The 25,506-nt window shown below is 45.6% G+C and overlaps 1 protein-coding gene across 8 annotated transcripts; it reads left to right on the forward strand.

Moving 5' to 3' along the window:
• Positions 1-473: 473 nt before the first annotated feature.
• On the forward strand, positions 474-25,194 carry MAX (MYC associated transcriptional regulator X). 8 transcript variants are annotated; one of them, XR_013335844.1, is made up of 7 exons: positions 474-744; positions 1,478-1,504; positions 9,076-9,183; positions 22,311-22,434; positions 22,696-22,776; positions 22,912-23,000; positions 23,703-23,783. XR_013335844.1 is itself a non-coding variant. In XM_077767175.1 (5 exons), the coding sequence occupies exons 1-5, from the start codon at positions 709-711 to the stop codon at positions 23,888-23,890; spliced, it is 483 nt and encodes a 160-aa protein (XP_077623301.1). In that variant the 5' UTR covers positions 490-708; the 3' UTR covers positions 23,891-24,035. The 8 variants fall into 8 exon arrangements, 4 of the variants coding, with proteins under 4 accessions (XP_077623303.1, XP_077623301.1, XP_077623302.1 ...); XR_013335843.1 differs by having other exon boundaries at positions 475-744; positions 22,912-22,996; positions 23,703-23,792; XR_013335842.1 differs by having other exon boundaries at positions 475-744; positions 22,912-23,012; positions 23,703-23,791.
• The last annotated feature ends 312 nt before the right edge of the window (positions 25,195-25,506 follow it).

Genomic DNA, 25,506 nt, shown 5'->3' on the forward strand with positions numbered 1-25,506 from the left:
CCAGAGCCCAATGCAGAGCAACTCAGGTATCTAGAAGACAAAGTAAAACTAGTTGCACCAAGGAAAGGAAGCATTATTTAGGCGGCCGGCTACTCCCCCACTGCCTCCACCCTGTCCCCTGGGCCCCGCGCCCGGCGCTCAGACTGTGCCCGGCTCCAGGAGCCCCAGCTCCCTCCACGTGTCCTATCTTCCCAGCAGCCTCCTCTGCTGCCTCGGGAAGAAAACCTACTGACAACTCGCGGTCTGTGGACTACGACTCCCAGCAGGCTTCGCGCCTCTTCTCTCCGCCCCCTTCACAGGACACGCAGGCGCCCTAGGCTCCGTCAACAGGCTGGGATGGCGACGACCGTATGCAGTTCCTTATGGGATTTGTAGTTTTTCTGGCTCCAGCGGAGCCGTCAGTCAAAGGGACCACAACTACAAGTCTCGGCGGCCCCAGCGTGACGGGCCCGGTCACGTGGCAGGGGGCCGACCTGGCGTGCGTGCCGCCGTTGATCCGGTGCTGCAGTGAGGAGGTGGTTCTCGCCCGTGTTGTGTGTATGTGTGTGTGTGTGTGTGTGTGTGTGTGTGTGAGTGAGTGAGAGAGTGAGTGAGTGAGTGTGTGTGTGTGGGGGGACTCGGCTTGTTGTTGTCGGTGACTTCCCCCTCCCCTGCACCCCTCCCCCTTCCCCGCCGCCGCTGCAGTGGCCGCTCCCTGGGCCGTAGGAAATGAGCGATAACGATGACATCGAGGTGGAGAGCGACGTGAGTCCTGGGGCTTCTTCCTTCCCGTGCGGGTTGTCAGGCGGGGACAGCGGCCGGGGCTCTCCGCGGGGCGACGGCGGCAGGGGGGCGGGCAGCCTCCTCCTCTTCCCCTTCCCCCCCCTCCCCTTGACTGGGACCGCCTCCGTCGCGCTCCCGGCTCGCTCCCCTCCGGGCTCCTAGCCGGAGCGGCCTTCTGGGACTGGAGGTGGGGAGGAGACACGCGGCCTTTGGGACCCCCACCTCCCCTCGTGGAGGAGGGTGCTGCGGCCTCCCGCTCCCGCCCTGTCCCGCTCAGGATCCGGGAGACTGGGACGGGGTGCGCCTGGAATCCCATTGTCCGGATCCCGGGGAAGGGGACGACGCTCAGGACCTGCCCCATGGGTCTGCGATCACCCTTTTCCCGTGACCTGCGGATCCTGGGGGGTGAGGGAGAGCGGACAGGGGTTGGGAGTGCCTATAAACCCCGAGCTGGGTGCGAGGGGAGGAGGCAGTGCTCTAAACCCCCTCCGGCCGAAGTCGGATCCCGGAAGGAGGGGCGGCGCTCGGGACCCCCCTGCCCCGCTACCGGATCCCGCTGGGGGGATGTCGGCGTGGGGTGGGGAGACAGGGAGGGGGGTCGGGCGACTCCCCACCCGCCGCTTCCTCCGCCGCCGGCATTTTCTTTCTTATTATTGAATGTGAAGTGTAAAAATAACTTCTATATTTTCTATTTTTTTTTTCTCTCTTATTCCAGGAAGAGCAACCGAGGTTTCAATCTGCGGTACGTCTCCTACTCTCCATTTCATTTTCATTTCCGTTCAGTTCTAGTCCTTTTTGGGGTCAGAGAGAAAAAGATTGTTCTATTATTTTTAATATTGTAGTAAAACTCTCCTGTTAACCGCTAAGGTGAGGCGGGGCCTTGTTCTGGGGTTCTAGGTGGGGGCGGCGGGTTTGCAAATCTCATCATTCTAGACTCAGGTGATAAGTTTCAGTGACTGTAGGTGAGTGAAAGGAGCTGTTTGCAAAGAAATGAATTGGTCAGTAGTTTTCAGGTGGGGGATCTAGCTGTCACAGTGTGAGTGTAAAATGAGAAATGTGTCATTCTGAAGTCAGTTGTATTATTTGGGGGCAAAGTTGTCAGATTTACTTTGGAACATGTAGGATCTAACATGTGATTTCTATACGCCTATAGAATCTAGCACAACCTCGTGTTATTGTAATGCAGAAATTCGAAATGTAGAGGAGTCAAAGGTTGAATATGAAAGTGTCACAAACAGCTTATTGTAGCCTGTTTGAGTTGAAGGAGAGGTATAAAGAAAATAGAAAACTTTTTGAAGAGTAGCATTGCCGAGGTAGATTTGCTAAAAGGTGGTGGTTGAGACCATACAGTGTTATCAGTAATTTCTCAGGGTTTTGATATTAATGTTCTCAGGAGATGTTCTGGGTTTAGATAGACACTAATCTCATGCTTTTCCAGCCTGGGACAGTACTGTGGGTGTTCCATGAATAGATTAGAGGAAGAAAGAAAGAATAGACACAAAATAAATCAGAGTCAGAGGAAGAGAAGTACATCAGAGTGTCTTAACATTTGACAGATGGGAACAGTACAGAGTTGGTAGAATGCGGGGTCAGAAATTCAGATGCCTCTGGGGGTCCCAGGCAGTAAGGTCATCAGGAATAAAATAGAGAGCAGAGATGAGACTAGGGCTCTGGAGAGCACATGTCTTTTCTGAAAAGACAGCCACCAGACTCCAGTGGGTTGTTGTTATGTGGGGAGTGAGGGCTCACTGTTGCCAGATCTTCCTGTTGGAAGAAAGATTAGAAATCCAGATTTTTTTATTTTTCTGATTTTTGAAATGTTTGGGGACCTGTTAGAATTTGCAGGGTGCCACTTTGATGCCTCTGGTATCACAGGATGAAAGCATGTCCTCTTCCTTGTACCTACTATTCATTAGAGCAGGCAGAGTTTCGGCAGGTTGTCCAAATAGATAGATAGGCATGAAGAAAAATGTTTATTGAGAGCTGATGTTTCCATAATATCTGGAGTATGCAGTTGTTCCATAGGATTTTAAAAATCATCCCTGGGTAATAGTCACAAAAAAAGATTTTGTTTGATTTTTCCTTAAAGTGTTGTCAGATACTTACCTTTACACATATATTTGGAAATTCAGTTCCTTTTTTTAGTTACTGTTACCCTTAATGGTGTGAATGTGGAGTTTCACGTTTGGGACCCAGTCTATGTAAAACATTTTTTTTCCTCCAAGTTTCCGGTTATAAAATATACCCCAGGGCTTGATCAAGGCTGGAGGATAAGGATTGGTTAGGCCTCCTTTGTAGAAACATTATTTGAATTAGAATTACATTGGCCTTCCAATGAGTGAGAGAAAGTTTTCCTTGTGAAAGTTTGGCTTACAGTTCTTGAAAGCTTTTCAAAATATCCATCCACATAGGTATTGATGTAAATTGCTTCATTAAATTGTTAAAATGTTTCCACTCTCCTAGAATGCTAATGTCATTGTTTTTCCTAGATATTTTTAGTTTGGTGTTAAGGTGCCCAAGATCTTTCTCTTTGATTTTTGGGAAGTGGGCAGTGGGAGTGGATTTGACTCTGTTTTTAATTAGACACATCAATTTGCTGAGACTTTAAAAAAAATTTTTTTTTAGTGTTTATTTATTTTTGAGAGAGAGAGACAGAGCATGGGGAGGAGGGGGCGGAGATCAGAGACAGAGGGAGACACAGAATCTGAAGCAGGCTCCAGGCTCCACTGTCAGAACTGAGCCCTACATGGTGCTCAAACTCGCGAACCGTGAGATCATGACCTGAGTCAAAGTCAGGGTCACTTAACCAACTGAGCCCCTTTTTGCTGAGACTTTTAGACATTATCTGGCACAAAATAATCAAAATAACATGGAGAGAAGAAGCAATAGATAAATTTTTATGGTATATCTAACAATTATTGTGAACAAGTAGGGTAAAAAGGATTTTGGGTGTTTGTTTTCTGTGACATCAGTTTATTTCCTGCCATTTAGTATAGATATATAATATGTATTTTTTTAATTTGGAGGAAACTTTTCTTAAGCTTTGTGTTAGTTCAGAAAAGGATGTGGACTGTGAACAACCAAATATTTAGGACCAGAAGAACTTTTAACAAGTTATTTGGAAAAGGTTCTGTGGGTCCTAATGTAAAAGGAGTCCCTCATTTGTCTTTTGGAAGGTCACTAACAATAGTTAACAGCCTTACTGTGTAAGAAATCTAAGATTCTCTGCAAGAATAGTTAGGAAGTGAGGCTAACTCTAACAGAAAGTGAAACTGATTTGATAAATATTTTTTTTCTGTTGCCTCAGTGCAAACGGAAAACAACTTCTCCAGTGACCAGTTAAGCTTTGTTGAAGGAAATAACCCCAAACAATATTTTTATTACTAAATTGTATACATCTCACCACCCCACTGATGTTATCTTATTCTTTTTTGGAGGAAAATAGCTACATTTTAAAGAAACTTTTCTGGGACAGGTATGTTTCATACAAAGTAAATCCTTTTATTTCTGTTTGGGAAATTACTTCCGGAAAACAAATGAAAGTAGACGAGAAATGTAGGGTTAGTGTGTTTTTGTCAGGAAACTGAAGGCATATTATCCTTCATATCAGCTGAATGTATTAGAGTTACAGCATATCTGTTAAGGGGTGTAAAAACAGATCTGTGCAGTTTCACCTGTGGACCTTCCTCATGTGAAATATTTTTAACTTCTCAGCTTTCTGTGCTTCATTAGGAATTGTAATCTATTTAGAAGGAAATGAGCTTGGTCATCTTTGAGATTGGAATTTACTCGGAAGCCACTTTCTCTTTTACCTGGAATTAGTTACATAGCAGAAGTGGCACATGCTACATGTAATTTGTGTGTGCTTCAAGTGATGACAGTGGTGCAGAAATGTCAGACTTCTTAAATATGCCTGTTTGTTAGAGTAAAGGGGGTTCTTTTTTAAGATGCCCGTAATGGGGAGAATGTTGATCATAGAATCCAACTTGGTTTTCAATTAACATTTCATGACCAAGGCATTTTTACTCTTTCAAATGGCTGTAGTTTGATAGCATATTTGGATAATAGCATTCCCAAGTTCTTTTAGGCACCAAGTGATACAAAAAAAGAAAGCCTTAAAATCACATGAATTTAGTAGATTTTAGAAATGGATAGCAGGCATTTGGCTTCTAGCAGGAGATGTGTTGGGAAGTTAAAGTTTATATCTTCCTATTGAGGACAGTAGTGATTTCTCATAGCTGCCCATTATTTCATGTTGCAATTTTCTTGTTGATTAAAGTGAGTTAAGTTGCTTAGAAATTCAGTTTTATTTATCCTGTCTGCTTTCCATCAGAAGTAATAAATAGATCTTTTCTGATGAGAATTTTGAACCTGTGTTTTTTCCATGTTTGTGTTTAATTAATAAGAATAGCTTATTAATAATAAGGAATACTATCTCTCCTCTAAAATGCAAACTTTGAATTTCTTAAAGGCAATAAATGTTTAGTGGGCAACTCTCAGTATATGCTAAGCATTTTTGGTATTGGGATTAAGATTCTCCTTATAGATAGGGTTAGATGTCAGGTAGCCTGAAAGAAATGGCATCGTTCTCGAAACCCTTGTGTGTCCTTGAATAATGGAGCATTTATTTCCTCGTGCTATTTGCCTACCTAGATCTTGCAGGAAATAAGGCTGCTAACTGATGTAAGGCCTTGAACGAAGATGCATTCTCTATGCAGTAAGTTGGAAGGAAATCATTTAAAGAGATTCCCCTCGATTTTGAACAGACCTCCTTAGCTTGAATGACCTCCTGCCAGTTTAGCAACTTCTTGGCTAAAAAAATAATGTTTGCTTTCAACATATAATAACACTTAAGATACATGTGCTTGTTAGTGTCAGAGGTGGACAAATTGTAGGTGAAGATTTTTACTCTGGCTGCCAGTATGGAACGTTTGGTGGAAATAAAACTGAGAGGCTGAATAAAAACCTTGGCAGAGATGTCAAAGCTGGAAGCGATTTGGAGCTGGAGTTCCTGTTGAGCATCTGTGGGCCACTCTTCAGTATCGCACAGCCCTTTAGGATTTCTGTTTAGCCTGGGATGCCCTGAAGGAAAGGTTTTTTGGCAGAAATTGCAAATTGAGTGTAGTTGCAGACTGGCAGCATCCAGCTACTGCTCCTATAGGATGTAAGGAGGAAGGCGCTTGTGGGCCTGCTGAGCAGTCCAAGAACACCTCTCCTGGCCCCTTGGATTTGTGCGGCACCACTCATTGTCATTCTCTGACATCTCAGTGTGGGCAACAGAAAGCTGGCTAATTTCTGAGTTGGGCTTTATTTAAGACACACAGTTGTTTGGCCTTTCCCATACCCCACTCCTACCCCCACTCCCCCCCTTTTTTTTAACTAGTTTTGAGTTTGTGGGAGGATCTCAGATGCTTTACACTGGAAGTCTTTGCCCTGTTTTTCACTCTCAACTCTGAAATCTTGGCTCTTTTGGAAAGGGTTTCCAGCAAGTGAAGACTGTTAACAAAGCAATGATAAGCCTGGCAACTGGCCCTCCATTTGGATGATTTAGAGTGGGGGGCAGGGGAGCATTATTATCAAGCTGGATGGATCTCTGTGGTTTGGAAATGTTTCCCGAACTGAATTCTCAGCCTTGTGTAAAGGTTTTTCTTATGCTCTTTCAAGCCACTAGAGGTATCATTTAGTCTAGAGTTGCCTGGAGTTAGGCATGTTAGTTCTTCATATTTTTAACTTGCTTTTTTAGATGAGGCCTAGGGAGGAGAAAATACATCATTGCCATTGTCTCTGAAAGCTTTGAAATTGACTCTGGTTCAGAGTAGCCGCTTGGGGATGGTCATGGCCGCAGGGATTGGTCTAAGATTCTACCCTTCTGCTAGTTAAATTGGGCCTGGAACCACCACAGAAATTCCATCCACTACTTCGAGAACAACAGTCCCCAGCCTAGGCTTTCTACCAGTCAGTGGACTGTTGCCTTTCCTTGTTGAGCCAACTTCTCAAACTTGGCTGGCTCCCCAGATGAGAAGCCAAGATTTCTGCTGATGGTCCACAGCCAAGTTCACTTAACAATCCTCTAACCAAAAGACTTGTCCATTTGAGTCCTTTCAGGGCTCAGTGAATGGGGAGGGGGTAGTGCATTGTGGGGATGATTTTGGTGCTAGATTATACCTAACTCCACCCCTCTAGTGCAGACCTGAGTGAAACCCAAGTTCAACTTGATTCTAACCTTTTAAGATTTGCAGGACTCTCCCAGAAAGAAAACAGACAATTTGGATTTTATTTGTATCAACAAGAGGAATTGTGGGTAAATCTGCTGTCACTGCTTCTGTGCACAGCTCTTAAGCTGGGAGGAGGGCCAGGAATCAGGGTGATTTAGTAGACAGGAGTATCTTGGGCTGCTGCTGAAGACCAAGGCTGGGCAATTAATTTGCATGCCAAGTAAACCATCTTAGGGAGTATGTAGCAAATGCTGGAGAGGCAGGTAGATGGCAGATGCCATTTAGGTATGGTCAGTGCTTTAGGTATGGTCAAGGTTAGAACCCAGCCCACCTTACCTGTGTAGGTGAGTAGAGGAGACAGTAAGTTAGAAAAGGAGTAGGTACTTAAATATGTTTAATACCTTCAGGTTATTCCGTACTGCTTGCTGTTAGAAGGCATTGGCATTTCTGTCCTAATGCTGTGTGATGTGGCACACCTACTTCCGGCCTTAAGTTATCTGGTGTCCAAGCTTGATCATTCCCTCAGTTTCCCCGTAGATTTCATGTGTCATTGCAGTTCAGCAAACACACTTTACCACGAATTCAGACTTTGACAAGATTAGGAGGGTGTTAGAAGTGCCCAGGCATTTGCCCTGAAGATGAGTTGTCATGCCATGTAGAACCATGGCCATGGTGAGAAACAGAACTAGAGGTGAGGGGTTGTGTTTGAGACACCAGGAAATGACTTTGGTTACCACAGCTGCTCCCGGCCTCCTCTTCCTCTGTAATGACTCATACTTAGGCTTATATAGTAGAATTCTAAGTCCTTTGATTCCCAAGACTGTTGTCTTCATAGATTTTTGTTTATGTATCTTATCTAGTACAAGGATTCAGTTGAGGCATTCTTGTGCAAAGCCAAGTTATTTACTTTTGTTGCTTCATATCTAAAATCCCTGGTGTTCTGTCTGGGTAAAGCTAAAGGTACCCAAACTTTCCATATACAGACTCGCTCTTTGGGTAGCTCAGTGCAACCTTGTGTATTCATGGTAGATTCTCAGAGTATATTATACTACATAATTCCCAAAGTGTGGAAGTGAACAAGGTTCTTGCTTTAGAGTAAGTAGTCTGTCCATTTGGAGGAAATGCCCTTTTATTAGGGACCTGCTAAAGCTCTCTTGCAGTGCCCACCAGCGCTCTCTTTTGCCTGAAGCCAGTGTATTTTGCTACTTCAGATTTGTCGCCAGACTTTGTTCCTCTCCAGCTGATAGTGCTTTGTGATGTAAGCAGGACAGAATAAAGACTTTGGTCCGTGGGTATTTAGATACTGCCAAATAAGCTTGACCTGCCACAGGTGCCTGAGGAAATTTATTCAGCTCATGGGGGTGTCAGATGATTTGCTGTCTAAGAACAACCTTTCTGGCCCAGCCTGTGTGAGGGGAAGCCCTTGGCAGGATGGCACTGTGGATCTACTTTAAAAAACAGGAACTCAGAATGTGTTTGGTGTCTTGATCAGCTCTGTCATAATCTCAGATTCATGCATCTGGGTTTTCTAGGGGTTTTAGTTTCTATTGAATGGTTTGGTGAGCAGGTCTTAAACTAGTCCATTTTAGCAAGCTGGAACCCAGAGCAGACTCATGGTGATGGGTTTCACATGGAAAGAACTACACCAGTGACCTTAGTCCTTTCCTGGGCATCCACCATGGGGAATCTTTTACAGTGGGGGTGATCACATTTTATGAAGGGGGCCCCCCTGGAGCTTTTCCCTGGTCACTTCCTAACCGTGGACTGGCGGCTGTTCTGTCACATAAGTAAGTTGTGGGGGAAGACTGATGTTGCAGGAGAGTTACACTTTGTCCCATGAATAACTTTTATTTTACTTATGCATGAGCTGGATGCATCGAGCTACTTTGGATGTTCCTGTCGCAAGCCTTGCTCACCCCTTTCTCCCCCTTTAGCAGATCGTAATTCTGGAGACTCCTAACTGCCCACCTCGGCCAATCCTTCCCGGCCCAATCGCCAGGGACAGCGCTGACAGCATATACTTCCAGGCTGTTCCCCACCACCTGTACAGAGCAAAGGGAGTGACATTGCTAATGTGCTCTTTCTCCCATTCTTCTAGGCTGACAAACGGGCTCACCATAACGCACTGGAACGAAAACGTAGGGACCACATCAAAGACAGCTTTCACAGTTTGCGGGACTCGGTCCCATCACTCCAAGGAGAGAAGGTGAGTTTATGGAGAAAGCTGATGGCCACACCTAACTTGGAACTTGCCGTGGGGCTTACCGGGGCACTCACCTATTTGGAAAGAAATGAAATCAGGTATTCCGGTTACATGGTTTCCTTACTTTTTTGATTCCTTGGGGTATCATCCCACACCTACTCTGTCCTTAGCAAACAATGACACGTGTAATGGAGCTGCTTGTAAGACGTTCGTAGGAATTATCTTTTAAAATCAGTATTATTTGTAAAAAAAATAAATAAATAATTACTCCTTCAAGAATTTATTATAACTATAGTATAGACAGGAGCCCATAGACGTTTGGGATAACACTAAGGATTTCTGAGGTTAGTGATTCCATAGGCCTCCGTGAGAGTTTCTTTTGTATGGTTCAAAGTTAGTGCTTATTTTAAATGAGACCTCGCAGGTGAACCAACATGGACACCAGTTCCCAGTTCCAACTGCTGTTATTTCAAGGCATGTAAAGAGCATGTTAAGCTATGGGACAAAGGACTTAAGGAAAGAGACCTGTTCATATGAAATGGAGGGAAAATGGTAACTGTTCTTCTCCTGCTTCCTTCCACCCCACTGATGGCCTTCCAGAAACTAATGTTTTCCCTGGAGAGGTAGGCACCAGCTGTTTCTACATTTGAAAAACAAAGTTGGAAGCTTTGAGTAAAAAGCATATGGGTTGGGGGTCACTTCTTGGAATTTGGAAAAAACATCTGTTTGCACAGTTAGTTACATCCTGAACACAGAATGTAGCCAGCTGCTCTCAGCAGCAATTCAGTGATATAAATGGCAGACTGGAAAGAGGACCTATGTGTTTTTGTTCAGTGATACAGTGTTTAAAACAGCTATTTTAAGAAAAATCACTGCTCTCAGGTACACCTCCCATGGCTCTCCTGATTTAGTTCTGTGGGTTGGGGTCCTAATTTTGGTTATCCAGAAGCAAAGTTGGAACCATTATAGTTTCACTTTGTACTGTCACTCTGGGAAATCATGTGCTTTATGCCTTATCTGAGGTGTGGCCTTCTATGTGGCTGAAGCATGGAGTAAGTCTGACCTTCATAAAAAAACAAAACAGGCCATGTGAATACCTAGTATTGCAAAACTAGAATTTGTCATGGGTTAGGCCAACTTAGTGTGGACTTGGTTTAAGTGTCCTTGAACTGAGGTGCTTACCTAGAATAACAGCATTCCTAGACACAACACTGTCTAAGCAGCACAGGAAATCTTTATGATGGAGAAGGCAGACTCATTGTTTTAGTCAAAGTGCACACATGCAAAGGATTATCTCTTGTGCTTGTTTGAGCTGTTGACAGTCACTGCTCACTCATATGCCATGGTATCGATTAAAACGGCTCTGGTGAACTAAATGGAATGAGCTCCCTTAGGTCTCACATCTAACCACGAATGGCGCCAAGGCAGTGTCTCCCAAGAAGTGGCCTGGGGATCACTCACGTCAGATTCACTACTGAATCTGCCATTCTGGAAGCAGACCTTGGGATTTGTATTTATAACACGTAGTCAGCTGATCCTTAGACATTCTTAAGTTTGAGGACACTTTGGGAGAGGTTGGTCATAGAAGCTCAGCTATACCATTTTCCTTATCCAGCCTATTTTATATTGCCGTAATACTCTTCAAGTCCTTAAAATCACAGTATCCTAAATCCTGTGTCTCCTTTCTTCAAGGGAGTTGACAGTTTGAATTTGGTAGCCTTTTAAACTGAGTAGTCATTCATTGTGGCCAGTTCATTTATTCACTCACTGTTCATCAAATGCTACATGCCAGGAACTGTTCTAGATACTAGGGAGACAGCAGTGAACAAAACACACAAGCAGAAGTGCTTATTCTGGTGAGGAAAGATAGAAAATGAGCTAATAACATAAAATATATATAGCCTCTCAGACAAGTGCTATGGAGAAAATTAAACAGGGAAGGAAGGTTTGCAGTTTTCCGTAGGCCAGCCAAAACTGACTGGCGGGGCAGCATTTGAACGAAGGTTTGAAGGAAGTGAGAAAGACGGAACCATGCGTCTGTCTGGTGGTGAGCAGTCCAGGCCAAGGGAAGGCAAGTGTAGTAGCCCCGAGGCAGGAACCTGGCAGCACTGCGGGGCCTGTCCAGAGCAGAGGCCACCGGCAGGGCTGGAACTGCAGGGATGGCGACAAGAAACGAGGTCAGAGAAGTAGCAGGACTAGGGGACAAGAGCGGTCAGGGGCCAGGTTATGTGGAGCCCATTAATAAAGCCCTCGTGTGGGAATTTACCAGGTGCCTTTCTAATTTCAGAATCCTGTTCTGTGTTCTAATCCAGATATTTCACACTGAGTATGAGAAAAGTAACCGGGAGCCCCTTCTCATCTGAATTCCACCATCTGCAGTATTTTTCTTATCTGCCAGCATTGTTTTATAGAAGTTGTAGGGAAAGAATACTTTGTCTCTCAGTCTTCCCTCTGCTCGTTAAATGTTTCATTTTTTAAAATACGGTATTTGAACCAACGGAAATTGGCTAATTCTTGATTTGGATTGCAGTAATTAAGGTTGTGACATCGTGCAAATAATCGTGAGTTTGGGGGAGTTTAGAGTGGACTTTTGTGGGAAGGCCTCCAGTCTCCCTTGATTTGAGCATTTTTAACTTCCAGGTGACTTCTCACTTAATATTAGAATCATCTGTTGTATGTGTCCCAAGGCTTTTGAGTTTTAAAGCGAAACCAGTACTGAGTGAATTGGATACTAACCTAGAATGGGGGATACTTCTTTAAAAAAAAAATAGCTTTAAATGTGAGACCCAAACTCTATCCTCTATTTCCTTTATTTCTACTGTTAACATCAACATTGTAAAAAGTGGTCACCTTCTGCGTAAGTTAAGAAAAAAAAAATTAGCAATAACCAGCATCTGTGTCGCAACGTAAAAGTAAGCACAACAGTTCTCTCAGGTACTATGCTAATAGAATTGGACATTTGCTATTACTGCTGTTCCTGCCATCATTACTGAATCAGAGATGAGGAAGCAAGCTTGAGATCATGATCCCCATCTGTAGTTGGATAAGAACTAGAACTCAGGACTGCCGATTGCCAAAGTCAGTCTGTCTGCCACAATGGAGGGGTAAACAACTTGAGGACATTTTGAAGAAATCTTGCTTCAGTACTTATATCTTGTCCGTACATTGGGAGCTCCCTCAAGTTAGAGCCACTAGTCTTGGCAGTGTGTCATACAGGGTTTATTGCTAGACTGCTGTCCCCAGAGGTGGCACGTGTACATGTCACTGAAGTGCAGACAGTTGAGGATCAGTCCGGTCTGTACATTTTTCCAAGTCCACATAGCTTCTCCGAGAAATAGACGATTATAGTCAGTGGTCCGTTTGAGTTTTGCCATAGGTCCCAGTGTTAGCAAGAAGACTCTTGAACTCTGTTGTTTGAGTTTCTTGTTTCCCATGTAGTTCTTCACTGGACATCCCACAGGGAAAGATGGGATGGAATTAGGACCATCAGCAGCCAGCCAGAGCAAAGGAGTAACAGCTGTTCTATAGGAAGACAGTACTTCTCTTGAACAGAATTATTCTTTGTTTTAAGGGCAGTAGGTTGGGTGCTGGGTAGGGTTACCCAATGGCTCGCTGGCACTGAACTCATCCTGTTTATGTGGGTTCAAGACCTGGTGGCCAGCCCATCAGCTTGCCTTCCCATGGGGATAGAATTCTGCCCTCCCCCGGTAAGTTAGCCCCAGCATCCAATAACACTGTCTTCTTAGCGTGGTTGACTTTAGTGATAAAAGGTTCTATTGCAGCATTGCCATTTGTAGAAGTTTATAGAAATTTCTCATCTTTTAAGTCTCTTCCTAAATGTGTTGATCTTAATGTTTAATTGTCTCTGAGACACTTGTGCTATGAGTTTCTCCGTTCTGGATAGAGCCGTGTTAAAAAGAGAGAACATAACCTAAGATGCAAATAAAACCGGGGTTTCTTTTAGTGAGCATTAAATTCAGAATTCTTTCCTTTTGGATGAGAACATGAGGGCACTGCCCCAGTCAGCTCCCACCAGAGACTCCGGCATGTGGTAGTTCCCAGTATATAGCCGTGGAGTGAGAGTGCCAGCGGAAACCATGGGCTTGCTCAGTACTTGAACAAAATGGCATCAGCCAGCATGGTTGTGCTCACCTGCTCAATTAAGACCAAGACCTGTGCGAGTGCTGTAAAGGTGTAAAAGGTATAGTGTCTTGCTCCCTTGTTGGGAGAGAGGATTATATGTAACACTTAGCAATGATAAGGTAACATGCTGAGCATCAAATGAGAGGTTAAAATACTGAGCTAGTCTGTTTCATTTCCATTAAAGCCCGCTTCCTTAACGTGGTAAGGTGTCTATCAGGTAGCTCCCTTATAACAGGGAACCTGACAGTTCTTACAGCTGAAGGTCAGTCTCCTGTTAAACTCACTCAGCACTGTGACCAGGGCACTTATCCCAGTAGTAATTGTACATATGCTTGTACGGGTACTTAGTGAATGTCTGTGCATCTCCCATACTACACCGTAAGAGGTACCATGAAGGCAGGGAGAACAGCTTCTGGTCGTATTGCTTCCCTCAGTGCCTGGCACACAGTAGGGTGCAGAGTGAGTATTTGTTCACTGAAGGAAGGAAGCCCCCTGGCCACATGGTACTGGGAGAGGCTGATCCTGGTTGGTACCTCATAAGGCATGCACTTCATTCAGCAGCACTGTTTCTACATCATATCGGGGCTGTTGAAGGGATTATCTTTTAGATGAAACCTAAGCCACAGCCCTGTCCATGTCACCGCCTTGCTCATTATTACTTGACCAGACTCCAACCTGGGTAGTGATTTTCTTCACAATTAGGTTTTTCAAAAATTTAATTGTCTACTTTAAATTTATTGTCCGTAGTTGCCCAAGTCTCCCTTAAATCCCTGGGTTCAGCAAATGTAAGTGTATTGATTTATTGAACTCTTTGTAAACTGTATTTCTGTGCTACTGAAAACCTTCCCAGGGCTTTTCAGTGCCCCTCAAGGTAAGAACTGGCATTTTATGTTCTCTAAGGTGCCCGCCTTGCCCTCCTGCTTTCTCTCCTCCTTCCCTGACTGTGGAGCAGTGTCTGCCCTCCTCTTCTTCCCCAGGAATGTCATCTGTTGGAGTTCCTTCCTTTTCTCAAGGTCTACCTCCAGCCTTTCCACCCAGGTGACGTCAGGGTTTTGCAGTGAAGAGGCCCACTCACAGGGCTCCGCAGCCTGTGCACTCTCCTGCTGGGGCGCCTCCGTGTCCTCCCTGCCTGGGCCTGTCTGCCTGCCTGCCTCCACGGCCATATCAAGCAGTTCACTGACCCGAGAACCCCCCAGTATCGCTCCTCCATTGGCCCCAGCAGTCATGGGCCTCAGAGGACCTTTTCTGTGTCTCCTTCTCTCTGACCATCCGATCACCTAACTAAAGGGTGTGTTTCTTGAGAGCAGAAGCCTTGTCCATTCTTCTGGAAGTCTCTGCAGTGCAGAGCAGGGGAGGGTTCACTCCTGTGGAGAGAACTAGAGAGCCAGGAAACTGTACCTAATGCTTTTCCACCTTGAGATTTGAAGGATACCCAGCTGGTTCCTGGGACCTCCCTTCAGCATTTCTTTTTCTTTTTTCCCTGAAGCAAAATTGCAAACATTCTAGGAAAATGGGAAGAAGAAAACCTCCCCTTCCTCCAGCACACCTGTAGCCTTTCCTTTGTGCTAAGATTTGAAGACAAGTGTTGCCCAACAGATGTTTAATGTTAGCCACAAACATAGTTTCAGTGCAATTAAAAAAATTTTTTCTACTGTTTATTTTTTGAGAGAGCGAACAGGGAGGGGCAGAGAGTAAGGGGGATGGAGGATCTGAAGTGGGCTCTGCACTGACAGCAGCGAGCCTGATGTGGGGCTCGAGCTCACCAACCATGAGATCATGACCTGAGCTGAAGACAGATGCTTAACTGACTAAGCTACCCAGGTACCTCTGCAATTAAATTTTCTAGTTGACACAGTGAAAAAGTAAAATAACAGATGAAGTTAATTCTAATAAGGTATTTTATTTAGCCTAGTATGCAAAAACAAGCATGACTTCAACAAAATCCAGTATGGGTTATGCTTAAAGCACAGCTTAATTCAGTCTAGTCACATTTTCAAGTGCTTATTAGCTATTTGGACAACCATGCAGTTCAAAGACCTATCTCCCCACTGCACACCCCACTTTAATATGACTGACATTGGGTGCCATCTTAAAGTGAACGTCAAAAGAAACTCGCCTTTTTAAATTCTCCCCCCAAAAAGCTGCTATTATGAATCCATGGGATATCTGATGTAATCTAAGAAGCGAGGAGATGATGGTATTACCAATCCTTGTATTCCCTTCTGGCTCCCTGGTCTGTATGCTTTACGTAGAGAAATGTTACAGCTTGCTCTTTTTACATACCATGCTTTTTGCCCAACTGATGAAGTGTTCATGTTATGTTTCTGTTGGCCATTCAGGTTGCTTCCCATTTTTTGATTTTACAAATAATTAGTGACGACCATTTTGTTGCAGGTTACTGTTTCCATAGAATCGATTCCTAAAAGTTGGATTACTAAGTCTAGGAGTAAGAACATCTGGGTTTGCCGTGTGTTGCCAGATGCTTCCAGAGAGGATTGTTTTCATGTCTTCATTCTTTCATTTCTTATTCTTTAAAGCAAATTCAAAAGACTAGTCTTTTGACGGTGTTTTGAAAGTACTAGTATTACCATCACTGGAATTTTTTGAAGAGGGGGAATTAATTTAGTATGCAGAAGGTATTAATTAATTTTGTATTTTGTTTATTACGTGGGAGATTAAATCCTTTTCCACATGTCTATTTACTAGTTGTATTTCCTCTTTAGGGAATGTGTGCTCCTGACCTTCATGGTCAGAACTTGACGAATAAGTGTCACACCCTCATTTCAAACTACCAAGGGCACAACATGTTTGAAACATGATTTGTGTTGACCCTTAAACAAATGTCTGACTCCTGGCTTTAAGCCTCTTAAAAGGGTATGATAACTCTGCCTTCCCATAGTAACCAACAGAATGGTCCTTCAGGCTGGGGAGGGCCTGGCAGCAGGGAGCTTTGAGGGTGGCTCTGATCCCACAGCCTCCCTTGTTGGCATCGATAGGGGTTCCATTTTGGAATGAACTACTTCAATGCAGGCCCAGATTTATGTGCAAATTCTTTAATTTTTATTTTTAATAGATGGCTATTCAAATGGAAATACATATAGTCTTTGCCCTAGCTTTCTCTTTACCTTAATATGTATAAAAGCTTGTGCAAGGTGTCAGAAAATAATGGTTTTGTTTCCTAAAATATGTAGTCCAAAACAAATGTCAGTTAGTGAGTCAGGCAGTAGTTCTTTTTTCATTCCTCAGAACGTGGCCTTTTGGTTCTTGAGGGAACAAGGCAGTGGTAACACCTGATTTTGACAGCATGGAGGAAAAGTGATAAATACAACTAAGGTGATCACTTCTCAGGTCAGGGTTAGAACCCCAGGGACTAGCAATGGTGTTCCTAATGTGAACATTCTAGCACTACTCTCTCTTCCTCACCTTTCTCCACCTGCTTTCTAAACAATGTGGCTTTTTACACACATCCAGATTACTGTAATAAGCTTTCCATCTCCAGAAACATGTGGAACTCTTGCCTTATATAAAAAATTTTGAGAGCTACTGCCTTACATGGGATTTAGTAACCTGGGATTTTATCCTCATGTCAGTGTTAACTACTTCAAGAAACATTTGGGGCCCTTAAGAAGGTTCTAATTAGAATGAAACCGTTGGGTTTGGATCCTTTTGTGACATAATGTAGTCTAGTTGCTTCTTGCAACACATGAGGTGGGTGCACTGTGTTCCCAAATGGAGTTCTATTCAAGAGGGGGCCTCAGGAAGCTGGGTTGACCCTTTCTTCTGTCTCCTTATTGCTGTGGCACGAGCTAGAGAAGGGGCAGAAACTTGCCAGGCCCCTTGGCCACACCACACCGGGTCTTTGTCCATTTTGGTTTTACCCTTGTTAGGTAATGAGGCCAACCACACTGCTGAGGCTGGCATTTCCCCTCCTCTGGGGTCAGGTTCAGTCAGTTCTCTCTCAAGCTGTCTTGCATCCTCAGGCTTTTTCTATTTGCTTCTTCTCTGCTAGAAGCCTGTTTGGTTTTTGCTTATCTTTAAAAGAAAAACAGGGGCACCTGGGTGGCTCAGTTGGCTAAGAGTCTGACTTCGGCTCAGGCCATGATCTCACAGTTCGTGGGTTCGAGCCCCGTGTCGGGCTTTGTGCTGACCGCTCAGAGCCTGGAGCCTGTTTCCGATTCGGTCTCCATCTCTCTCTGACCCTCCCCTGCTCATGCTGTCCCTCTCTTTCTCTCAAAAATAAATAAAACATGAAAAAAAAAATCTTCTTCAATGCTATTGTTACTACAAGCTACTTTTTTTCATTTTTTACTTTTTTTCAACCTAATTCTAAAAAACTAGTCTTCAGCTTCAGCTCTGTCCTTGCACTCATTAACTGTGCAGAGATGATTTCCCTAAACTCTGACTCCCCCAAGGAAACCATCGTCACTGGGTCTGTAGTTACGTCCTTGTAGACAAATCACATGACTCTTTCATAGTCCTTTCCTTCCTGCTCAGACTCTCCTCTCTGACCATGCTGTCAATGCATTTCTGTTCATGTATTTTATTAGTTCCACAGTTTCCTCTGTGCTTCCAAAATAGAGGTGTCCTGGAGGCCTGGGTTCAAATCCTGACTCTACTACCTACTACTAGGCAAGTTGGAGCTCTGTGCCTCAGTTTCCTCATTTATAAAATCGGGGAAATAATACATCAGAAGGTTGTATGACGATACCTGGCTCATAATAACACTCACTCAGTGAGTGTTAGCTGCTGCTGTGATTATCTTCGCCATCATTTGTATTGCTGTAATGCAGCTGGGACTTGGAATAGGACCCAGCAAGGCCATCCAGTGAGTTTTTGCACGGCTCCCAGAGATGAAGGAAGAACACGAGGAGCCACTTTGCATTAACTCACACCATCATGTAAGAGGCCCAGGACCTCTTTGGTCCCCCCAGCCACAGCGTGTGCTATCTCAGAGCTGTGTCCAGACCATTAAAGAGATCGCTTTCTGCTCAGAAAGGCAGGATCAGAATTAGTGCCTCCTAACTATAAAAACAAGCAGGGAGAAAAGTGTCCCCGTCCCTACCAGGCATCCAAAGGCAGCAGTCCATCTGTGGACACATTGACTTACCAAGTTCTATCAGTCACTCATGAACAGATTGCTGACTCAGTTAACCGTGCGTTTCAAAAAACAGAAACCGAAAGTCCAGGGCCATTCCATAGTCTGTGCCCTAAAGTCCGGGGCTGCTCCACAGTCCCACCATAAAGCCCAAGGTTCCTGTCAGTTTCTTTCTTTCTTTCTTTCTTTCTTTCTTTTTTTTTTTTTGTATTTTATTTTATTTTATTTTATTTCTATTTTTTTAAACAAATAGTTTATTGTCAAATTGGTTTCCGCATAACACTCAGTGCTCATCCCCAAAGTGCCCTCCTCCNCCTGACTTATTTCACTCTGTCAGTTTCTTTCTTATTCACATAGTAGAAACTCCTGAAGCCACGAAGGGCCTGCCCACACCTTAATCTTGTGGCCGGGCCTGTGATCATATGGTTTAGAGAGCCAGGAAGAGGGGATTTTAGATGTCTAGCATTTTCTCATTTCAACCTTTTGCTCTCCCTCCAACCCCTCAGACTAGATAAATGAATGTAAATTTGGGGGAATTAACATATTTTGTGCTTTAAGTTTTTCTTGTTGGGTTTTACTTGGTGAGTACTCTGGGAAGGGCACAATAAAATTAAATGAACCATTCTTTTGGACTTGCTAAGGGGTGGCCTGGGTTGGTTCTGCTTTCAGCAGGGGATAGCAGAAGGGCCATGCTTAGCCTTCTGGAGGCCTTGAGCTGGGTGTATACAATCCCGCCTTCTTTGGGGACCTCTGTGTTCTGAGCATCTGTGAATTTTATCTTCACGTAAAAACTGCCATGAAATGGAAACTTGTGCCACTCACAGGATCTTTTTCTCGCTTTGGTTTGTTGTGCTGTGCTTACTGCTCACTTTCACTTCATGTTTCATGTGTAAACATGTGAAGAAGAAACTGGTCACACACGGGCTGCTACTCAGCGTGGCATTTCATTAAGAGTCCTCATCAACCGTTTGCGATCTTGCTTCTTTCCCCTTGTCCCAGCTGCAAATGAGTAGTTAAGTAAGGGCTAGTGTTGATATCTGGGAACTGTTAGTTGAAAAAATAGGCAAACTTAAAGAGAGACTGGCATGTAAATATGCACAGAAACTGTCATTGATGGAGTGCATAGAATTTGGAGGGCTGGTTGGGATCTGAGAGCATTTCTAGCCAGATAAGAAACAGCCACAGAGAGGGGCGCCTGGGTGACTCAGTCGGTTAAACCTTCCCCTCATAGTTTCAGCTCAGGTCATGATCTCACCGTTCCTGGGATTGAGCCCTGCATCGGGTACTGTGCTGACAGCGCAGAGCCTGCTTGGGATTCTCTGTTTCCCTGTCTCTCTGCCCCTCTCCTGCTCACGCTTTATCTCTCTCTCTCTCAAAATAAATAAGCTTAGAAAAAAGAGCCACAGAAAGGTGATGTCTGTAATCACAGAGTGCATTAGTGACAGAGCCCAGAATGCAGCTGTCTCCTGGATGCCTAACCTCTTCCTTGCCCCTCTGCCACCTCTCCTACAGTGCTGCTTTTAAAATCCATCTCTAGGGGCCCCTGGGTGATTCAGTTGGCTAAGTATCCAACTTCGGCTAAAGTCATGATCTCATGGCTTGTGAGTCCGAGTCCCATGTTGGGCTCTGTGCTGACAGCTCAGAGCCTGGAGCCTGCTTCGGATTCTCTCTCTCTCTCTCTCTCTCTCTCTCTCTCTCTCTCTCTCTGCTTCTCCCCCACTCACAGTCTCTCTCTCTCTCAAAAATAAACCTTAAAAAAAATTTAATATCTGGTGTCCAGAGAAGCAGAGTGTTTTCCTTAGTCCTTTCTAATTACGTGCCTTTTTAAAAAAATTTTATCCCCTAATAATTAGACCTAATAAGTCCCCTTCAGCAGAAATGGGGAACAGCATCTGAAGTAGCCTTGCAGCCAGAGTCGCAAGCCCCCCTGGCAAGGTACTCTCCTTCTTCCTACACACCTGGCTCTGTCTCCACTCTCAGGCCCTTCCTGTGCTATTCTCCCTGCCCAGAGTGACCTGTTCCCACAGATGTCACCCTGGGTTATACTAGGGTTCACTGTTTCAAATAGGAGTGTACGTGTGTGTGCCTGCGCACACACAGAGGCCAAGGCCCATGCCTGGCACACAGTAGGTAGTTACCCCAGCCAGAAGCCATCTTTGCCATGGCCTTTCTAGTCTGTACTACTCAAGTTACACTTGTTGGTTCTGCCCTGTGATTTGTCTGAGTGTAGATATATTTATCTCCTCAGCTAGATAGTAAGTAAGCTTCTGGGCTAAAGAAGTCATGATTAATATGTTTTGTTTCACCACAGTGTCTGCTCAGTTCCTTGCACATAATTTGCACCTGATAAAAACGGTTAAATATGGGGTGCCCGGGTGGCTTAGTCGGTTAAGCGTCCGATTTTCACTTAGGTCATGATCTCGCGGTTCGTGGGTTCGAGCCCCGCGTCGGGCTCTGTGCTGGCTGCCAGCTCAGAGCCTGGAGCCTGTTTCAGTCTGTGACTCCCTCTCTCTCTGACCCTCCCCTGCTCACGCTGTCTCTCTCTCTCTCTCCTAGAAATAAATAAAACATTAAAAATATATATATAAAAAAAAACGGTTAAATATGAACAACTTCCTTTTGAGGAAATTGCCTTAAGCGAGCTATAAGAGGAAAGCCTGGAAATTCTAGTACTTGTGAGGACTGGTGAATAAATCTAGGTCTTACAAACTTCTCTGATACCCAGCCCAGCCCGAGGTATATAAATCGAGATTGTCAGGATTTAATACACGTGGATTTAGTTCTGCTATCCTGGGTGTGGATGTTTTCTTTGCCTTTTCCCCCCGCTGTTGTGTTCTGGTTGTCTAGGGCCTGCCAGGATGGTAACACACAGTTGTCGAGTCCTGCCCTACCCTGAGTAAGAAGCTTTGCTGCTGCTCAGGGGCCTCATGCCATGAGTGCCACACTCAACTTCTAGGCTAGCCTGCCTTGGGCATTAGTCCTCTTGGCTTTGGACCATTCTACCAGTTTGGCTAGCTGACTGCTTGGCCATGAGTATGTCTGGCCAAGTCTGCAGCCTGGAGGGAATCTTCCAGGCATGTTTGGCCTTCAGGGACAGAGTAATCTGACATCCATTTTAATGGCTTATCAACTTGTTCCTCTAACAGGACAGTGCCGAGGCTGCCCATGGCCGTGGTTAAGGTGTGGTTGCTTCCTGAAATGGCCCAATCTCCTGTCCTTCCTGTGTTGACATCAAGCTCTCACAGCTTTCACAAAAGTCTCTTCAGCCAGGAAGGCTGAAATGGTGACACAGCAGCACAGCTCAGTTGGAAATAGTTAACACAGTCAGGGTTCGTCTGAAATCTAGAGACCCTGAGGAAAAACTTGGAGCCTCCCCCACTTCTGAGCTGGCTCCACCGAGATCTTGCTCTTGTCTCACTGCACTAGCTGCCTGTAGTCACGCCCTAGCAGAGAGCGAGTAGCCTGAGCTCTCGGCTAAGTAGCATTTTAATGTTTTCAGACAGCCAAACTGAAGACTTGAAAGCAACCTAAAGAACCAAAGGGGATGGGAGGAGTAGAAGTCCAGGAGTCAGATGGATCCGAGTTTGAATCCAGGCTCCACCACTATCCAGCTGGTGACTTTGACTAACCCAGTAAACTCTGAGCCTCAGGTTCCTGGTGGGGGCTGCCTCTCAGAGAGCGCTGCTGCGAGGTGAGCTGTGTAAACACTTGACACTGTGACGGGCTCAAAGAAGGCTCTTGGCAGCAGTTCCTGTATTTCCTCAGCCTTGTCCCACCTCACCCTCCTGCTTCCATTCCCCTGTGCTGCTGTCGCAGAAAGGCATGGTTTCCTCCTCACCACCTGGACTAGGTCTTTATTTTGTTCCCTTTGCTTTTTTTCATATTGCAACAGGCATCCCGGGCCCAAATCCTAGACAAAGCCACAGAGTATATCCAGTATATGCGAAGGAAAAACCACACACACCAGCAAGATATCGATGACCTCAAACGGCAGAATGCTCTCCTGGAGCAGCAAGGTGAGCACGTGGGCCAGTGGGGCAGCGGCCCTGCTGTGCTCCGGCCAGGTCAGGGCTTCGCACCTGGGCCTGCAGAGTCAGAACCAGCCATGGAGCGCGTGCTCATAAGTGGCTGCCGCCCTACTTCTTGGGCCTGAATAGTTGAGTGTTAGAACCATCCTGAGGAAGGACCTGAGCCGCCAGTGAGGGAACAGTGGAGTCTAGGGGTTGGACATTCGGAGACTTTTTTCTGACCTGATCTCTCCCCTTCCTGGGACTCAGGTGCCCTGCCTGCAGTAGGGGTCACACCTGGCATCAGGTGTCTCAAAAGTGCTTTGAGGTCCTTGGACTGGCGTGTACCGTGTAAGTACCAGAAACTCCAGGTTTTCAGGGACAGCGAGCCCTCCCCGTTGTCAATGGTAGTCCAATCAGGGCAGCCTATGGGCCAGGCCCATGCTGTTCTCCAATGCTCACACCCGCCTTTTCCTATAACCACAGGGGAAAGCGAGAGCTGATCAAGTTCTTTGTTCCTGGGGAATTCACTTCTCTTCCTCCCTCATGGAAGATGCAAGTAAAAGGAAATGCAAGTAACCACCTGGGTTAGAACACCTCAAATAAGATAAAATAAAATAAGATAAAATAAGATAAAATGAATGTGTTGACCTTCCAGGCTCAAGATGAGCTGAACCCCAAGGGATGGGCAGTGGGGGGCAGCAGCGGGTTGGTTACTGGGCCACACAGCCTGCATGTAGGGGCTGTGTGTCAAGAGGCCCAGGTATGCTGTGTGTATTGGTGACTTGCTTTCAAGTGTCCAGCTTGTCTTTCCAAGTGGATCTTGTACGAGAGCTAAGCCAGAACTTTTCTTTGGCTGACACATCTTCTGTCATCCCTTCCTGCTGTCGTGTGGCCTGCACACCCTTGTGGAGCCTGGCATTGCCAGGCCAGCTTCTCCTCTGTCATTGTGCTGCTGGGTCCCATGGGGGCTTATGCTCCTGTCTCTACACTCGACTTCCATGGCAGGACGGTGACATCACTAGCCTTCTCTTTAGGGTTGGGAGACATTGCAGAGTGGCTGGCCATGTCCACTGGGCCCCCAGGTCTGGCTGGGAAAGGATGAGGGCAATGAAGTGTGTGGGTGGAACAGGCACCAGAAGGGAGTTACTTCTGAGCCACCCTGAGCCTTGGGGGCCAGCAAACCCTTCGGAAGAACAGGCTGGACCCTGAGCTGAGACTCGGTTGCTCCCCTAGTCTCCAGAAGGCTGTAACCTGCCCACTTTGTTGCCTTTCAGTCCGTGCACTGGAGAAGGCGAGGTCGAGTGCCCAACTGCAGACCAACTACCCCTCCTCAGACAACAGCCTCTACACCAACGCCAAGGGCAGCACCATCTCTGCCTTCGATGGAGGCTCAGACTCCAGCTCGGAGTCGGAGCCCGAAGAGCCCCAAAGCAGGAAGAAGCTCCGGATGGAGGCCAGCTAAGCTCCGCGGGGCAGGCCAGCAATACAAACTGTCTGTCTCCTCCATCGTCCCATCCTCCTTTCAGTTCGTCCTTAGAACCCTCAGAACCATTTAAGAGACTCTTTTTTTCCTCTTTTCTCTTTTTTTTTTTTTAATTTTATTTTTACGTAGAAGCTCTTGGACAACAGCTCTCGTTCTCCTTCCCCATTTCCACCAGTTTTTTTTAATGTTTCCCTTCAGGGATTCCCTGTCCCCACCAGGAATTTTTAAACCAAAATACCCCAACTTGGCAGCTTTTTCTGTGGAGGACAGACGGCCGGCCGGACCTCTGAGCACATGGTGTCCTGACCACCCACCAGCTCCTCCAGCCCTGCCGGGCACGTGCCCGAAGGACTCCTGTCCCTCCCAGGCCACCCTCACCTCCGTTTGATAGACTTTGTGAATCTGTGGACTGCTCTACTTTAAGAAGATGACCGGTTTGGAGTAATCAGAATTAATCCCCCTTCTTTTTAAGGATTTTTTTTTTCTAAAAAGCTATTTATCGCTCCTTTTGAAAGGCCAGATTCTTGAAGAAGTTTGTGGTATAAAAACCAGTGGGGACAGATTTGCAGCACAGTCTTTGGCCTGTTTCACTTCTGCTTCTCTCAGCCAGCTTTAGGGAGGGCTGCGTGACACTCGTGTGGTATGTGTGGGGGACAGCGGGCAGCAGTGAAGTGGTAGCCGCCAGGGGGTGGTAGGGGGCGGGATAAGGAGGGAGGAGCGGGTCAAGTAGAGGTTTTGTATTGAGGGCCAGTGATAATGTTTTGATATTTATTTCCTGCTACTGAAATTTGAATCTGAGTGAATTGTCCCTATTTCTGATGATGTCGGTATTGCAAAGCGACAGATTCATAAAGTAATGATCAAATCTTCCTTTCTTTTTGTGTGTATTTCTAAGAAATAGAGCCAACTGATTTTGTATGTAAATACCAAGAGCAATTTACCTGGTACTAAACCCGCACCCCAGTGCGGACCCTTCCCCACCCTGACCCCGTTCCTGTTCAACTGTCCTGGGGCCCGTTCCCAGGCTGTGATCCAGCCCTGGTCCTGGCTGCGGTCAGCAGATCCCAGTGAAGGGTTTTGTGTGTGCAGGCCTCATTTCTTTGTCTTTTTCCTACTCCGTTCCTGGCATTTGCTGATTTCTAGTGTGTAGTCAGTCTCAGTCCGTGTTTGATTCCATTCCATGGAAATAAAAAGTATGTTGTACATACTGCCCAAGAATTGTCTTGCAAGTTAAGGCTTTCCCCTTTACTATAAGACTATAAATAAAAACTTATTTTATCCTTTTTGGTGGTGGTGTCTTCTTGCCCTTGCAGAGGCCAAGACGGTTAGGGGAAGAGCCCTCTGGAGGCCACGGGGCCCCTGGGGAAACCTGAGAGAGAAGCAGAGGTCACTTATGTGGGCTTGCCAAACGGAGAGCTCCTCTGAGCCAGAGCAACCCCCTTTTTGTTCTACAGGCTCAGCTCAGCTGGGCCGGCTAGGGGGTGAGTAAACCAGTGGTGGTGACTTTGCTCAGTGGATAGAAGCTTTTAGAGTTCCAGCAGGGATGGGGTTAACCAGGGCACCATTTCTAGATACAGCTCCCGCTAAATAAATGA

This window comes from Crocuta crocuta, unplaced genomic scaffold (assembly GCF_008692635.1).
Source record: "Crocuta crocuta isolate KB4526 unplaced genomic scaffold, BGI_CrCroc_1.0 scaffold55, whole genome shotgun sequence".
Lineage (NCBI taxonomy): Eukaryota > Metazoa > Chordata > Mammalia > Carnivora > Hyaenidae > Crocuta > Crocuta crocuta.